The sequence below is a fragment of the Hyla sarda genome, chromosome 10, assembly GCF_029499605.1.
Source record: "Hyla sarda isolate aHylSar1 chromosome 10, aHylSar1.hap1, whole genome shotgun sequence".
Taxonomy (NCBI): domain Eukaryota; kingdom Metazoa; phylum Chordata; class Amphibia; order Anura; family Hylidae; genus Hyla; species Hyla sarda.
In genome coordinates, this window is record NC_079198.1 from 118,834,322 (window position 1) to 118,852,608 (window position 18,287).

The window sequence follows — 18,287 nt, forward strand, 5'->3', positions numbered from 1 at the left end:
GTTAGCGAGCAAGTAGTAGAAGCGGGCGTGTGGCCGGGGAGCGGAACCGGACGGCTCTCAGGAATATGAAACTACATCACTGTAATTTCATATTTCCCATCCGGAGCCTCCAGCTATTGCTTAACTACAACTCCCATCATAGTACTTTAGAAACACCTGGAGGCACCCCAGAGGAGAGTGCCATAAATGTACTAACCTGTTTTTCATGTTTTTTTCTTTTCTTCTCAATTCTGATCCGTGTATCCTGTGGACCACTTCGGATTTGGTGGACATCGTCGATGGCCAGCGTTTTTTACTTTACAGGCTAAGTAGTGGAAGCTGTCTTATAGACGGAGTCCATTACTAAGCCGGGGCTTAGCGTTAGCACCAATTACAGCTAGCACTAACCCCCAATTATTACCCCAGTGAAGAGCGCGCCATTGATGCAGCAGAGATGAGGACATTTTGGGGCCTCTTGCTGCATATGGGCCTGGACAAAAAGCCTAGTGTCAGGCACTACTGGAGCGGGGACGTCCTATACAAGACCCCGCTTTACAGTATGGCCATGACACGGAAGCGGTTCGAGGCCATTCGGAAATACCTTCATTATGCAGATAATGAGGCATGTCCACCCCGAAGTGATCCCACCCATGACCGGCTTTACAAAGTGAGGCCGGTCATCGATCACTTTGGGGCCAAATTTTTGGAGGCCTATGTACCGCTCAGGGACCTCTCGGTTGATGAGTCTCTTTTCAGCTTTAAGGGGAGACTCATCTTCCGCCAGTATATTCCCTCGAAGCGGGCGCGATATGGCGTGAAGCTCTATAAACTTTGTGAGAGTACCTCCGGGTACACTTACAAGTTTAGAGTGTATGAGGGACGAGATTCCCGTATTGAACCCCCAGATTGTTCCCCCACTCTGGGTGTTAGCGGGAAACTCGTTTGGGAGCTTTGTGCACCCATTGCTGGATAAAGGTTACCACATGTACATGGATAACTTTTATACTAGCATCCCTCTCTTCACATCCCTTGCCGCCAGATCGACGTCCGCTTGTGGGACCGTGCGGAAAAACCAGAGAGGCCTCCCTCTTTAGGTAATAGTAGCGGCAGCCCCTTTTAGGTAGGAATAGAAGCAGCCCCCTTAGGTGGTAATAGCCAGCAGCTCCCCTTAGGTGGTAATAGCCAGCAGCCCCCTTAGGTAGTAATAGCCAGCAGCCCCCTTAGGTAGTAATAGCCAGCAGCCCCCTTAGGTGGTAATAGCCAGCAGCCCCCTTAGGTGGTAATAGCCAGCAGCCCCCTTAGGTGGTAATAGCCAGCAGCCCCCTTAGGTGGTAATAGCCAGCAGCCCCCTTAGGTAGTAATAGCCAGCAGCCCCCTTAGGTGGTAATAGCCAGCAGCCCCCTTAGGTGGTAATAGCCAGCAGCCCCCTTAGGTAGTAATAGCCAGCAGCCCCCTTAGGTAGTAATAGCCAGCAGCCCCCTTAGGTGGTAATAGCCAGCAGCCCCCTTAGGTAGTAATAGCCAGCAGCCCCCTTAGGTAGTAATAGCCAGCAGCCCCCTTAGGTAGTAATAGCCAGCAGCCCCCTTAGGTAGTAATAGCCAGCAGCCCCCTTAGGTAGTAATAGCCAGCAGCCCCCTTAGGTAGTAATAGCAGCAGCCCACCTTAGGTAGTAATCAGTAGCCCCCTCAGGTAGTAATCAGTAGCCCCCTTAGCAGGGGTCAAGTCCTGGGAAAAAAAAGTGTGTAAACTCACCCAAGATTTCCACTCAAGGGCTGGTTCTGCAGGACTCTTGCTAATAGGAACAGTGTTCCTGCTGTGGAAAAAGTGCAGGAACTCAGTTCCCACATGTTCTAGCAGGACTTGAGCCCTGCCCCTTAGGTAGTAATAGCCAGCAGCCCCCCTTAGGTAGTAATAGCCAGCAGCCCGCTTAGGAATTAATAGTAGTAGCCCTCATAGGTAGTAATCAGTAGCCCCCTTAGGTAGTTATCAGTAGCCCCCTTAGGAAGTACTCAGTAGCCCCAATAGGTAGGAATCAGTAGCCCCCTTAAGTAGTAATAGTCAGCAGCTCCCTTAGGTAACAAAAGAAAAAGAAAAAAAAATTTTTTACCTGGCTCCTGTCTTCTCCAGTCTGTGCGGCGCATGATGATGACATCATTCATGTGCTGGAGCACAGAGGACGGACACCCAGGCCTCTTGTTGTGGGCAGGCCACAAGAATGATTGACAGGACGAGAAGCCAATGGCTTTTCACTCTGTCAATCAGCCGTTCCTGAGCACCGCATTAAACTATAGGCCAGTTTGTAAGACGCGCTTATAGTTTAATGCGTCCTGGACCGGCCGGCCATGGAAGCAGGAGACCGCTGTGTAAACAGCGGTCCCTTGCTTCTGTGCTGTGGTGGCTGTAGGGGGGCGCAGCAGGGGCCCGGGGCCCCCCGGTAGCCCAAGCCCTTACTGGAGTACTGGCTCTACTCCCCTGATGGTGGCCCTGTAGACTGGCACTGAGGTTATATAACCTATTAAAAGCAGTGGTCCATAACCCGGGGATTGCATCCGGTGTAAGTAGCGACGTGGGGGTGCCAACATCAATTGCCTTCTGTGTATGAGGGCTTGGTTATGTTTTTTTGGGCTGCTTTGCTGCATCTGGCACAGGGTACCTTGAATCTTTACATGGTACAAGGAAATTTCAAGACTATCATTCTGGAGCGAAATGAGCTGCCCTGTGTCAGGGAGCTTTCAATAGTTTTTTGACTGCTTTTTTGATTGGTGAAATTATAATAGCCTATTTTTTTTTTTTTTACCTGTATACGTACAGGTGTGTGCTTTCATCCTTTCTATATTTCTCTTTTTAACCACATTGAAACTGTGGTTGCAAGATTGTTGCACCCAAATTTTAAAGGTGTACTCCACCCCAAGACATCTTATCCCCTAGCCAAAGGATAGGGGATTAGATGTTTGACTGCAGGGGGTCAAGCCACTGGGACCCCCTCCCCCCCTCCATCCCCCTGCAATCTCCAGGCTGGCATCGCGGCATACTGAACACAGAAGCTTAGAGCTTCCGTGTTTGTGACGTCACACCCCCTCCATTCATGTGGCTGTGGTCACCCGTCATCCAGCACAGAGAAAAGTTTGGTCCATGCAACGGATGACTGGGCTGCCGCAACGGAGATCAGAGAGGCTCCCAGTGACTGGACCCCCGAGATCTGACAGCTTATCCCCTATCCTTTTAGGGGGGGGGGTACCTCTTTAAGTATATTTTTATGGTGATGCCCTTGTTGGTGTATAGACATTGACTATAATAGGCCAGAGTGTATTTGTGACTCTGTTGGGTCCATTTTTGGGCTATACCTGATTTCGGTGTGGAGAAGACCCACAGTTCAGAAGATGGAGCCATGATGCGAAACGCAGTTCTGACGTAGATATGAACCTAGCCTCACTGTGCAAGTGACTGTGCATATATGTCTCTGACACCCTTCTCTGTGCTACAAGCCTAGGGCTGGGCTGGCTCCTTTCCCATCTCAGAACCTGTGGGCCTGGGGCTGACTACCTTTACAACCTGGTGACCCGTGCTGCCCTCAACATCCATTATACTCATGACACTGAACCTTAATAGTTGGGAGTGCGATTAGGACATTATTTGGGTGTCACAAACTTCAAGAATTTCCCTGTACACATCACCTCTGATGCAAATCACAAAATCCACATTTATTACATCTTTTTGATAAAATCAAGAGACAGCATGATACAGAGTATCAACACAGCCGGCAATCACATGACCTGGCGCCACCACCATTTACAATATGAATCACATCCATCACAGCTGAAAATAAATCAATCTATGGGTAGGGTCACACCTAGCACATCCACAGCATATTTTCGGCTGCAGATGCGCCGAAAACAGTCACAAGAGCAAACTCCCTACTGTGGCTTGGTAGCTCTCTGTGTCCGTTCGTAGCAGGAGCTCACTCTTGTGACTGCTTTCGGTGAATCCGCAGCGTGAAATCTGCTGCAGATGCCCTATGTGTGACCCTACCCTTAAAGGGGTACTCCACCCCTAGACATCTTATCCCCTATCCAAAGGATAGGGGATATGATGCCTGATCGCTGGGGTCCTGCCGCTGGGGACCCCCGCAATCTCCCTGCTACCCCCGGCATTCGTTTAGAGCATTGGGTGCAGAGACGGAGGCTTGTGACGTCTCGGTCAAGCCCCCTCAATGTAAGTCTATGGGAGAGGGCGTGACAGCCTTCACGACACCTCCCATAGACTTGCATTAAGGACGCATTGTCGTGACGTCATGAGCGGGGCTTGATTGTGACGTCAAGAGCCTTCGTCCCACATCACCAGTCATCTGTGCACTGGATATCTGGGGTGCTGCAGCCCTTTGGATAGGGGATAAGATGTCTAGGGGCAGAGTAACCCTGTAAAACTATGGGGGAGATTTATCAAGTTCTAATTGGATGTTATGTGCAACAAAGAAAACTTGACAAATTTCCCCAATGGTTTCTATTTTGCACAGTTTTCCAGCCATCTGGGTGCAGCCTGCAGTGTGAAGAATCAAGGTTTTTAATCTAGTTGCAAAAGCAAAGCAGATGGAGGCTTATGTTACATGTGGGTTAAGCAGTTTATCAGCTATTTGTAAGTAATGGTTCCTATGTCTACATCATAGACACAATAATAATGCCCCTTTCCTTGTAATTAAAGCCGCAGGTTCAATTTCATTAGTTTTTTTTCCTTTTCCTTAAATCGCTATGGAAATTGAAAACGAAAAGGTAAACGTTATCGCCGGTCCCAGCACTTCCACATCTTCACAAAACACCTGAAAAGAAACATATGATCTCCTATTATATAGTATCGATAATATTATTGATGAGCCTCCCTCAGCCGCCCCCCCCCCCCCCCCTGAAAGTTGAAGAATCCCCTAAAAGTCGCAGCCCACATTTTGGTGTGGGGTGTGTTTAGTTTTGGAGTCCTAAAATGCCTGTGGAAAGGTGGGTCAATGGAACCCCTGGTTCTCAGGGGTACAAGAGCAGGATTTATAGACATTAAACATTTATTATGTTACTACTTTAACTGGATATTTGAATCGCAAATTGAACACGTGTCTTACCAATTTTCCCCAGTAGATGTCGATATTAGTGCAAAAAATGTTCACGCTTGTCCCCACGTCTATATGGTTCGCTTTCTGCACCGGTATAACGCTGTATGTGATCTGGTCGTCACTCGATGCTTTCTGAGACAATAATAGTCATAAATTAGACAGAGAAAGGGCTGAAACAGTGTCTTCCAAACAGTGGGCCTCCAACTGTTGAAAAACTACAACTCCCTGCATCCCCAAACAAGCTTCATGGTCGCAGTGTCCTGGAGGCAGGGCCATCCGGTCTGGATCAATGCAGATCCAACACGCCTCTCCCTACAACATCATAGCCTTTTGATTGACACACAGGGCTATCCAGTGTTTTCCAAAGAGTGTGCCTCCAGCTGTTACAAAACTACAACTCCCTGCATGCCCAAACAAGCTTCATGGTTGCCCAGTGTCCTGGAGGCGGGGCCATCCGGTCCAGACCGGCACAGATCCAAGACGCTTCTCCCTACATCATCATAGCCTTTTGATTGACACACAGGGCTATCCAGTGCTTTCCAAACAGGGTGCCTCCAGCTGTTGCAAAACTACAACTCCCAGCATTCCCGGACAGCCTTTGGCTGTCCGGGCATGCTGGGAGTTGTAGTCTTGCAATATATAAAAAAAAAACTGGGCTAGAAACTCACATCAGCTTCATGGCTGTCCAGTGTCCTGGAGGCAGGGCCAGCAGGTGCAGACCGGCGCCGAGCTGACACACCTCTCCTGACAACGTCACAGCCTTTGGATTGACACACAGGGCTAGCCCACCAACAGCAGCCATGGTTTATGGTGCCCACTGCTTGCCAACTAACCCGATGTGTCAACCAAAAGGCCGTGACAATGTAGGGAGAGGCATGTTGGATCGGCGCCAGTATGGACCCGCTGGCCCGGCCTCCAGGACACTCACAAAGGGCTTTTTTTACCTACTTTTCAGGCACTTAACTAACAAACTTACAAAAGGTATGATGGCAAAGGAAACAATATGGAGCATATCTGACAAATGAGCTTTAAGGAGACCACTGCCAAATGATCAGTTTCTCTAGTTTTATATGTATGCGTTCAATGAGTGAAATTAACAGTTTTTTTTATATTTGTAGACAACTAGTCAAAATAATGACAAAAAGATGCATTGTTTTGAGACCTCAAATAATGCACAAAAAAAAAAAACGAATTCATATCTATTTTTCAACAACAAAATACACGTTTTTTAACTTAGGAAGAGTTCAGAAATCCGTATTTGGTGGAATAACCCTGGTTTTTAATCACAGCTTTTTATCTATCTATCACAGCTTTTTATTCTCTCCACCAGGTTGTCCACCATTGCTGTTGGGTGACTTGATGCCACTCCTGGCACAAAAATTCAAGTATCTCAGCTCGGCTTAGTTTTTTACCATCCATCTTCTTTTTGGTCAAATTTCAGAGGTCTTTAATGGGGTTCAGGTCTGGAGATTGGGCTGGCCACGACAGGGTTTTGATCTGGTGGTCCTCCAGTCACACCTTTTCCCTATGTTGACACGACGGAATGTCCGCATGGAGAATCTCTGTGCAGACATTCCGCAAACTGCGGAGGAACCGGCATAATATGCTGGCACTAAGACGGCACAGGAATGAACCGTCTCGTAGATGGCTATGCATTCCGTGCGGACTCGTGTTCATTCTTTGAGCGGACACGGAAAATGGAATCTCCGTGCCGCATTCCAATGTGGCACGGAAATTCTGACATGTCAACATGGCCTTATTGACCAGACTGTGTGGCATGAAGCATTGTCTACTGTTTAATAAACCAATTCTCAGAGTTGGGGAACATTGTCGGAGCAGAAGGAAGAAGGTGTTCTTCCAAAATAACCTTGTAATTTGCTTTACTCCTTCACAAAGACAAATCTGTTCCTTTCCTTCTTTGCTGAAGAATCTCCAAATCATCACAGATCTTCCACCAAATTTCACAATAGGTTCAAGACACTATGGCTTGTAATCCTCTGCACCCATTATGACATTTGAACGAGGACAAGCAATGATCCGAGGATGCTTCAATAAGGCTGGAATCTGTCAGATTCGTCGTTCTGAAGGACACATGAATCAAGCCAATTATGAGGATATCCTGGCAGAACCCCCCGTTTCCTTCTACTCTGACAAAGTTCATCAACTCTGAGAATTATCTTTTGCTCCATGCCTCATAGCCAGGTCAAGAAAGTGTGGATGGGGAACCACCAGATCAAGATCCTGTCATGGCCAGCCCAATCTCCAGACCTGAACCCCATTAAAAAACTATGGAATTTGATCAAGAGGAAGATGGATGGTCACAAGCCATCAAACCATCACCGTCTCACAATATATATCAGGGCATTCGAGCTCCTTCAGATACTAGGACTGTGATGTCACTGTGGCCTTTGTCCCCGAATAGTCACAGCATTTCTGCTACTTACATTATCCATCTGTCTTAGTATATCCTGTATAGGCGGAATCTTGAATTTGTCCATCCTGAGCACAGAACACACGCTGCTGTTCATCGTCCGGATCCCAATGATGTTCTGTTCATGGACAAGATGTAACTGTGAGCAAAGTATGAGGCCTGAATCATGCTGCATAATATATGGTAACTATTAGGATAGGTTCACACTGCGGAATCTCCAGGCAGAAAATTTCCGCCTGGAGATTCCGAGTGCAACCAGCGCCGACGCTAGGACCACGCGGACACTGCAGTCTCCAATAGACTGAAATCTGTTCCGAGAGTATTTCCGCCTAAAGAATGAGCAACGCCATTCTTCAGGCGGAAATTTTCCAGCGGATTTACTGTTCACAAATTCCGCTTCATAAATTCTGAAGTGTGAATTTGTGAACGGGAACCCATTCACTACACTATACATTTTAGTAAGCGGAATTTCTGCCTGCAATTTCAAAGCGGAATTGCAGGCAGAAATTCCGTAGTGTGAACCTAGCCTAAGGGTAAGCTCACACGGTGTCATAATGAACATTTTCATGCGAACATTCCACAGACAGCGGAGCGCTAGGACCAATGCAAATGCAGGCGCTAGGACCAATGCATTTACTTGCGGAATCTGCAAAAGCAATGGACAGGTTGAATGTAGATGTTGCTTCCGCAGAAATTCTGCCATGTGCACAGTACAGCAGAATCCTGTTGGAATCAATGGCACTCTGCTGCTGCAAAATTCTGCATGGACATTCCACCATGTGAACATAGCCTTTGGGTCAATATTGAACAAAATTATTATTATTTTTTTTTAAATCATTGCAAATCAGCATCTGCAGAAATATCTGTAAGAACTGTGGATATAATTTTACATCTTTATATTAAATGGGAAGCAAATTGTGGTAAAATCCAATCTGGAGTCTGAGCTGTTGAGTTAAAAAAAGGGAAAATGCTCATATTAGGAAGAAGCATTAGGAAAATAAGAAAATATAAGAAAGAAATTTCTGGCTTGCTGACAGCAACCAGAGATCTTGAAAAGGATCATGAATTAAGGCAAAATGGTCATGAGAAAGTTGAAAAACTTTTCATTACATCATAAAGGGATTTAGCCTAATCTACATAGGACAGCACAGCCCTTCAGGTATATTTTATGTACTAACGTCTACATCTCACCCTCTCGTAATCATACATCATGGTGGTAAAGTTATTCTTGCTCCTGACGAAAATGGCGGCCATGTTTTCCTGCTTGTTGTCGGATATTGTCTGTTGAACCTTCTGCCCGTCTCTGACATTTAAGACCAATGTGACCGTCTGCAGGAACAAAGGACGTCTGTCAGTCATGGGATACAAATCTATGCCACACTTTCTTACTGTCACCTGTATCATTGGTAACACTCACCCGCTCCGTATGCTTCTGTGTCATGTAAACACCAAATAAAGTTATAGCCAAATTTGTTCCGACCAGCAGCACCACAAGTCCCATTCCCACAATCCACCTCTTTCCGGACAATGGGACCTGATCCTTATACATCTGTGAGAAGGAGTAGGTTACTGCAGCAGAAATCTTTGCAAATGAGGATTACACAATTAGGGTCCATTCACACTACGCAAATCACAACGGAATCTGTGATACATAGGATGACGTGTATAATCCATTGGTCCCAGCTTCAATATTAGGGTTGTATAAGGAGGACGGTGATAGGAAACGATCCCAGTGGTGGCGCTTATCCAGAGTAGAAAGATTTATTCTAAAGTAAATAGCATAAAACAAGTAAGATAGCACATCCAACGCGTTTTGGATCCGAACCGCATCCTTTCTCAAGTGCGTGCATCTGCTCGCACTTGAGAAAGGGTCTGGTTCGGATCCAAAACACGTTGGATGTGCTATTTGACTTGTTTCATGTTATTTATCTTGGTATAAATTGGGTCTGCCCAGGGCTGCTGACCAATGGCCATTTAACTACATGCTGATTTAGGTAAGCACGAATTGCTTAATATATTGTCTTCCTGAGCTGACATTGCGATAATGCACTAGGACTGCACCCCAAATTGTTTTCTTTTTAATTTAATTCAATATTAAAGTTGACACTAAACCCCGCCGCTCCATTTGACCAGAGGTGAGGACCCATGATATGTGCGTGTGTGTGTGTTTGTATGGATATATAGTATTTCTTTTTTTTTTTTTATTCATATATATGTGTACTATTTTACAACATCCAAAAGGTAGCAGCACTCCAATAGATGAAAAAAAGTGATTTATTCAACAAACGTGAGGCAAGGTTTCGGCTAGCTAACCTAGCCATTTTCCAGCAACAAATGATACACAATGGTGGGTATATATATATATATATATATATATATGCATACAAAATCAAGCTAGCCAAAATGTTGCCTCACGTTTGTTGAATAAATCACTTTTATCTATTGGAGTGCTGCTGCCTTTTGGATACTGTAACTGTAGTGCGTCCTGGACCCGGACCAGACCCAGCGGGCACCTGAGCACCTCTTTTAGTCGGCGTGCTACTTTCCTGGATTGTACTGATTACTATTTGATATATACTGTGTATGATTATATTATTATATATAATTCTTACTTACAGGCAGAATCATTCCGTACTGTTCAGCTGTCTTCTTCTCCATGACTGTACTGACCCATCAGCCCCTCTGGAGTATTTGTGAGATGTTTGTCCAGTACGTTCCCTTTAGAAGGAATATAGATAGAGCCTCCAATAATTCAGTTGTTATTGCAGGAACGGCTATCAAACATGATATACTTTCATAACTTTTATTTAAGGAATTAAGAGAAGGAAGAAAAAGCAAGAAAACGATGAGAAGAGTGAAGGAGTTCCAACCCATAAATATGTCCTCAACGATAGTTCTACAAAAGAGAAGTCACTTACTCTACAAGGTGTCCAGCAGATTGGTGTTCAGTCCCTGGTGTTCCGCTCTTAGCATCCACTGGTTTAGTGTTGATAAGTTGGTGCTTCAAGTAGGAAATGCCCAAGTGTCAAGTACCAGTCCCATAGCAGAGGGTTGTTGTACACCCAATGTTGGCCATGTCACAATATCTTAGAAACAAAAAATCGGAAGTTTAGAAAGAAAAAGGAAGTTATAAGTTGCCAAACTATGGATGGAATAAAGCTTTATATATAAGACTTATGGCTCTTTCTATATAAATGAAGGTAACAATGATAGTTATAGTGATCAGATCTAGTTGGGGAGAGAAGAAGTCATCAACCACAGAATTACAAAACATAACTGGAAGCAGCTGTCATGAGAAGAATGATTAATAACAAGAGAAATAACACGAAATACAGAAGTGACATCAATCTGGGGCTTTTAATTATTTCTTAAGATGTAACAGTTATATAGTAAATAATTACTGTATTAGGAACATGACACAATACCACAATGTTCTGTTACTGTGTAACACCCTGAGGTTGGCTCCAGACTCTTTACATTTACATGATGTGATGGCTGCCATTATACAAAAGGCTAACTGCACACACATATAAGTGATGGGGCCCCATAGAAGCCGTATACACATATAGCATATTGCTACATATATGAGGTAACCTGGGATGCGTGGTGATGTGGTGCAGAGTCTGCTGGTACTTATGGTTTTCCTCTTGGCACCTGTTATGTCACATGTGGCTTGGAATGGTGATTTAGACCTCAAGCGTATTCACTGAAGGGCCTGCAATAGGTGGTAGTGGGGAGCAGGTCCCCTGGGGCAAACCCGGATACTGTAACTGGTTGGGGGAACTAGAGACACCAATATAGTTTAGGTTTAAAGGGGTACTCCGCTGGAAAATATCTTTCTTTAAATCAACTGGTGCCAGAAAGTTAAACAGATTTGTAAATTACTTCTATTAAAAAATCTTAATCCTTCCAGTACTTATCAGCTGCTGTATGCTCCAGAGGAAGTTATTTTCTTTTTGAACTTCCTCCTTGTCTGACCACAAGTGATCTCTGCTGACACCTCTGTCCATGTCAGGAACTGTCCAGAGCAGGAGAGGTTTGCTATGGGGATTTGCTCCTTCTCTGGACAGTTCCTAAAATGGACAGAGGTGTCAGCAGAGAGCACTGTGGTCAGACAGAAAGGAAATCCCAATATAAAAGAACTTCCTGTGGAGCAAATAGCAGCTGATAAGATTTTTAAATAGAAGAAATTTTCAAATCTGTTTAACTTTCTGGCACCAGTCGGTTTAAAGAATTTTTTTTCCGTGCAGAGTACCCCTTTAAGAATACCCAAACACAAACCCCTTGGGTATTTCCCCTTAGAGACCATAGCCCTTAAACTAGAAATCCCCTTAAAAATACTCTTTACATTAGTAAAAGGGGTACTCCGGCGCTTAGACATCTTATCCCCTATACAAAGGATAGGGGATAAGATGCCTGATCGCGGGGTTCCGCCGCTAGGGACCCCCGTGATCTTGCACGCCGTACCCTGTTAAAATCAGTTCCCGGGAACACGCTCCGGGGACTGATTCTAACGGGGTGCGGCGTGCAAGATCACGGGGGTCCCCAGCGGCGGGACCCCCGTGATCAGGCATCTGAACCCCTATCCTATGGATAGGGGATAAGATGTCTAAGTGCCGGAGTACCCCTTTAAGTCTTCTAATAAACCCTTCTGAGAAAAGTATGGATACCACTATTAAAATCCCAGTGTATAACCACTCCTATGTATACACATCTGTTACCACTTATTTTTAATCTTCTTTTGGTGAGTGCATCCCTTTCAGAGATATGCAGGACTGTGCTGTATTAAGAACATAAAGGTTCACTTGTGCTTATTGGAAATGTATAGACCAATAAAAGAAAATGGAGTTACTACAAAATAAATCTAAAACATGTATGACAACTTTATTAAAACAATAGTAATACATGATAAAATGAAAGGAAAGTGTAAAGATAACAGCAAAACAAAATCGCAGATTCTTCAAAGAACTCTATTCCCCATTATAACAAGTATTTGGAATACATAGCATTCTATATCAGAGGTACATCTGTTTTAGAGTGACTCCGGGCTCCGGGCTCACAATATGTGGTCGTATATTGAAGTATATTTGATGTCATGCTGACACAATGTAGTATTCACCCAGCCAGGATATACACCCTAATTATTATGCAAATTATATTTTTCTCATTTACCTAAATAATTTATGTAAATCAGTCAGCATAATTTTCATGTTATGATCTATTAAGAGTACAATTCAAATTTTATTGAACAAATGATAACAGTATTTTTTTAAAACATAAAAAACTTACAATGCACTGTCCCAAATTATTACGCACAGTAAGTTTCAAAACACTTTATAGGTTGTAAAGAACTGAAAATTGTCAATTGTTGTGTTTACAGCATTTACTGAAATCAAAAGCTATTTCAATCAAACTTTTAACAACATTTTGACTTTTTAAACATTTTAACAGGTCACGTTACATTTTAACATAGGACCCCTTATTTGATAGCTATAAAGACTTACATCCATTGAACTTGTGAGTTTTTGGACAGTTTCTGCTTGAATTTGTTTGCAAGATGTCAGAATAGCCTCCCAGAGCTGCTGTTTGGATGTAAACTGCCTCCCACCCTCATAGATCTTTTGCTTTAGGATGCTCCAAAGGTTCTCAATAGGATTGAGGTCAGGGGAGGATGGAGGCCACACCATGACTTTCTCTTCTTTCATCCCCATAGCAGCCATTGATGCAGAGGTATTGTTTGCAGCATGAGTTGGTGCATTGTCATGCATGAAGATTTTATTACGGAAAGCACAATTCTTCCCTCTGTACCAGGGAAGAAAATGGTCAGTCAGAAACTCCACATACTTTGCAGTTGTCATCTTTACACTTTTGGGGACCCTAAAGGGGCCGACCAGCTCTCTTCCCATGATTCCGGCCCAAAACATGACTGCACCACCGCCTTGCTGATGTTGCAGCCTTTTTGGAACAGGGTGGCCGTCCACCAACCATCCACTACTCCATCCATCCAGACCATCCAGGGTTGCACGGCACTCATCAGTGAACAGGACTATTTGAAAATTCTTCTTCATGTATATTTCTGCCCATTACAGCCATTTCTGCTTGTGAGCATCGGTTAGTGGTGGCCAAATAGAAGCTTTATGCACAGTTGCAAGACTCTGGAGGACTCTACACCTTGATGTACGTGGGACTCCAGAGGCACCAGCAGCTTCAAAAATCTGTTTGCTGCTATTTAATTGTATTTTAGCAGTTGCTCTCTTGATCCTATGCATGGATCTGGCAGAAATCTTCCTCAATTTGCCTTTATCTGCACAACCCCATCTGTGCTCTGAATCAGCCACAAATCTCTTAATGGTGCGATGATCACGCTTAAGTTTTCGTGAAATATCTAATGTTTTCATACCTCATCCAAGGCATTGAACTATTTCACTCTTTTCTGCAGCAGAGATATCCTTTTTCTTCCCCATATTGCTTGAAAATGGTGTCTGCTTATTAATGTGGAACACCCACCATTAGTAGTTTTTCCTTAAATTGGGCTCACCTGGCAATCTAATTATCACAGGTGTCCGAGATTGTTTTCAGTGACCAAAAGAGCCTGAGACACAATGTATCCATGAGTTACACTAAAAAACTAAATATTTAATCTTTGTGACACTTAAATATCATTTGCTTAATATTTTGGAACAGTGTGTACTTTCTTTTTGGAACACTAAACACAGATGTATCCTCTGCTATACAGCACTTCTTTGAGTTTCCCCAGAACACTCCACTAATATAATAAAGTCTTTCTACCTACAAACATACAGTATGTGCCTTCAATAATTGTCATCACATCCCTAGGGGATGAATACTGTTTTTAAAGAGAACCTCTCATGATCTTGTTAAATTTTATAATCCTCCCAGTTCACTGCCCCCATCAATCCACCCCCTGCCTGTATTTTTGTTGTTTTTTAGTTTTCTACCTTGATATTGCTCTGTATTTTCTGCTCAGTCTCAGTCAGATTCACAGATTGGAAAGGAATGTTCCTCAGCAGGCGTGACATCATCTGAAGCCATTCAGGGGAGAACTTCCTCCCTCACTCTGCTACACACAACCCAGAGCAGTGAACTGTGTGAGATGAGCTATGATTAGCTAAGGCTGCACACACCCCTCAGCATTTCCGGATTTTGAACTTCTGCCAGGCCAGCAGGAGTCCAAAGTCTGTGCAAGAGAGGGGGGGGGGGGGGGGTGTGCTCTGGACAAGTAGGAAGACACCTAGTGGCAGTTTTTTTTAAACAAATAAAACATAGAAAACTAAAATTTTTGTAAACAGAGCACATTAGAAAGAAGGAGTTTAAATGAGTTTAAATGACAGTGCCCATTTAAAACACTGCCATAACCCTCCCTATACACAGATATTGAGAGAGGTAAACTATAATTTCTCTGAAACACACCAATCATAGTAACTTCAAAAGACAGTGGTGGTAATGGAAGTGGTCATGTTGTGGCAATATTATTTGTGCCTTGTTTAGTGGTATTCTTGGCAATACTGGTCTTGGGATATAGTATTTGCCAGTAACTAACCTGCTGTGGCCTTTTAACAAATCTCATGCACATTGCTGCAACTAAAACCTGCAGTGTTTGGTGAGATGTACCGCAGGTTTTAAATCCAGTGGGTGAAACCTGCCAGAATAATTGATGTGTTGAACTTCTAATCTGGCAGGTTTCACCCACTGCTATTAACCTGTGAAATTCAGGGGCGTGACATCACAGGCCTGCTCAACCAATCAGTGGTTGAGGTGGGACACCGCTGCACCGCGCCATTGGCTGAGGGGGCCAGTGACGTCATGTCCCAAACCTGAAAGCGCCACACAGCAGGGCCTGAGTGTGGCTTTTTATCTCCACCATTCGCTGGGCATATGCAACTATGCAGAGGGGTACTCTGCCGCCCCAGCATTCAGAACATTTTTTTCCAATCATTCGGAGCGGGCAGCAGGGTCTTGATGTCATGATCAAGTGTATTCCCTTTAACACAATACTTACCCAGGTAAATTTATCGGACAGAAAATCACAGCTGATTGTTCCTGATCACTATTAAATTGACATTTTTCTTGTGCCAAGTATTTTGATATCTTATCATTACAGTGTTGACTTAGCAGAGAGTATTTGCTTTCTGGTTTTGCAATGTTTTCTGTAGAGTAAACAACACAGAGGATGCATTCCGCGCCTTTGCAATGAAAAATTTCAACTGAATAATTCTAAGATGTCTTTTTCTTTCAAATTGACCAAACTCTCAGTTCACACTAACATGCTTACTCTACTCACCTCCGCTACATATATATATATATATATATACACATGCAGCCTTTGTTCTGTGTTGTTCTTTTAACTATGTGTGCATCTTTAAATGATCGGAATTCCAAGAAGAGTACCCTTACTCTGCCAAAGGTGCAACCATGACCATTATGACCCTGGCAGCTACAGTCTGAGTTATCTACTGGGGAGACCGGCCCAGTCCACCCCAGGAGATGAGGATATCAATGAGTCCGGTTCCTGGATCCGATGGAGTCTGCCTTGGCTTAGTATGGCGCACTACTCTTACTGCTCTGGTGCCTCGGAGACCTCCGATCACTGTGAACTCTACTTGGTTGCAGTCTCTACATGTGCAGGCATTCCACTCTAGTCGATACCATCAACATTTATAAAGCCATACCCTTTAATCTGTTGGAAGGAGACCATGGACCTTTTTTGTCTTCATTGTTTAGGACAGCCCTTAGGTAGTACTGGATCATACACCTCTACTCCTTTGTGTCGTTGATGATAGAGGACAGTCTTGCGGGACCTGCTCTTAATGCTGCACAGTCTGGTCTCGAATTAGAAGTAGCCTCTACTTGCCCCACTTAGGCCTCCTCCAGATTTTGGGCTTTCCTTGTTCTGCTACCCAAAGATTTCAAGGGAGCCACATCAACTGGGTTTAGTACATGCCCCTCCCTGGAACAAATGTTCTTGCATATTTATTGCTGAAGCTTCTAGAGCCAAAGTGGATGTATTGCCTTCACTGACAGTCAGACCTATTGCCAGGGCCGGTGCAAGGATTTCTGGCTACACAAGAGAAGCTCCATTTTGGCACCCCCCCCCCCCCCAAATCGACACCCCCGTACCCCCCCCATGTAACACCACAGATAACACAGTGATAATTCTGAGCACAGATAATGTAGTAGATGTGACCTGCAGTCCTATGTAACACCACAGATAACACAGTGATAATTATCTGAGTACAGATAATGTAGTAGATGTGACCTGCAGTCCTATGTAACACCACAGATAACAGTGATAACTTTCTGAGTACAGATAATGTAGATGTGATCTGCAGTCCTATGTAACACCACAGATAACACAGTGATAATTATCTGAGTACAGATAATGTATAGATGTGACCTGCAGTCCTATGTAACACCACAGATAACAGTGATAACTCTCTGAGTACAGATAATGTAGTAGATGTGACCTGCAGTCCTAGGTAACACCACAGATAACAGTGATAACTCTCTGAGTACAGATAATGTAGATGTGACCTGCAGTCCTATGTAACACCACAGATAACAGTGATAACTCTCTGAGTACAGATAATGTAGTAGATGTGACCTGCAGTCCTATGTAACACCACAGATAACACAGTGATAACTCTCTGAGTTCAGATAATGTAGATGTGACCTGCAGTCCTATGTAACACCACAGATAACACAGTGATAACTCTGAGTACAGATAATAAAGTAGATGTGACCTGCAGTCCTATGTAACACTACAGATAACACAGTGATAACTCTCTAAGTACAGATGATGTAGATGTGATCTGCAGTCCTATGTAACACCACAGATAACACAGTGATAATTATCTGAGTACAGATAATATATAGATGTGACCTGCAGTCCTATGTAACACCACAGATAACAGTGATAACTCTCTGAGTACAGATAATGTAGTAGATGTGACCTGCAGTCCTATGTAACACCACAGATAACAGTGATAACTCTCTGAGTACAGATAATGTAGATGTGACCTGCAGTCCTATGTAACACCACAGATAACAGTGATAACTCTCTGAGTACAGATAATGTAGTAGATGTGACCTGCAGTCCTATGTAACACCACACATAACACAGTGATAACTCTCTGAGTTCAGATAATGTAGATGTGACCTGCAGTCCTATGTAACACCACAGATAACACAGTGATAACTCTCTGAGTTCAGATAATGTAGATGTGACCTGCAGTCCTATGTAACACCACAGATAACACAGTGATAACTCTGAGTACAGATAATAAAGTAGATGTGACCTGCAGTCCTATGTAACACTACAGATAACACAGTGATAACTCTCTAAGTACAGATGATGTAGATGTGATCTGCAGTCCTATGTAACACCACAGATAACACAGTGATAATTATCTGAGTACAGATAATATATAGATGTGACCTGCAGTCCTATGTAACACCACAGATAACAGTGATAACTCTCTGAGTACAGATAATGTAGTAGATGTGACCTGCAGTCCTATGTAACACCACAGATAACAGTGATAACTCTCTGAGTACAGATAATGTAGATGTGACCTGCAGTCCTATGTAACACCACAGATAACAGTGATAACTCTCTGAGTACAGATAATGTAGTAGATGTGACCTGCAGTCCTATGTAACACCACACATAACACAGTGATAACTCTCTGAGTTCAGATAATGTAGATGTGACCTGCAGTCCTATGTAACACCACAGATAACACAGTGATAACTCTGAGTACA

At 43.8% G+C, this 18,287-nt stretch overlaps 2 protein-coding genes across 3 annotated transcripts in view; both read right to left on the reverse strand.

Annotated features, from left to right (window-relative positions):
* Positions 1-315, reverse strand: part of LOC130293327 (olfactory receptor 5V1-like) — an 85,766-nt gene extending 85,451 nt beyond the window's left edge. The window contains exon 1 of the mRNA XM_056541863.1: positions 197-315. The gene's annotated coding sequence lies outside the window, so the exon portion shown is untranslated. The remainder of the gene's footprint in view (positions 1-196) is intronic.
* Positions 316-2,108: 1,793 nt separating this feature from the next.
* On the reverse strand, positions 2,109-10,561 carry LOC130293329 (gastrokine-2-like). 2 transcript variants are annotated; one of them, XM_056541865.1, is made up of 7 exons: positions 10,424-10,561; positions 10,122-10,223; positions 8,923-9,054; positions 8,697-8,834; positions 7,519-7,623; positions 5,084-5,206; positions 2,109-4,792 (listed from the first exon to the last, which is right to left on the reverse strand). In XM_056541865.1, exons 2-7 carry the CDS (start codon positions 10,161-10,163, stop codon positions 4,715-4,717), a joined length of 618 nt encoding a protein of 205 aa, XP_056397840.1. In that variant the 5' UTR covers positions 10,164-10,223; positions 10,424-10,561; the 3' UTR covers positions 2,109-4,714. The 2 variants fall into 2 exon arrangements, with proteins under 2 accessions (XP_056397840.1, XP_056397841.1); XM_056541866.1 differs by having other exon boundaries at positions 10,122-10,305; positions 10,424-10,506.
* Between the last annotated feature and the right edge of the window lie 7,726 nt (positions 10,562-18,287).

What these genes read in the sequence shown, in the direction of transcription:
- LOC130293329 (XM_056541865.1), bottom strand. Translation starts at nt 10,163, where the DNA reads ATGGAGAAGAAGACAGCTGAACAGTACGGAATGATTCTGCCT. An exon ending in AGTACGGAATGATTCTGCCT is followed by an intron (nt 9,055 to 10,121) that starts GTAAGTAAGAAT and finishes TCCTTCTCACAG; the next exon opens with ATGTATAAGGATCAGGTCCC. An exon ending in CACAGAAGCATACGGAGCGG is followed by an intron (nt 8,835 to 8,922) that starts GTGAGTGTTACC and finishes TTGTTCCTGCAG; the next exon opens with ACGGTCACATTGGTCTTAAA.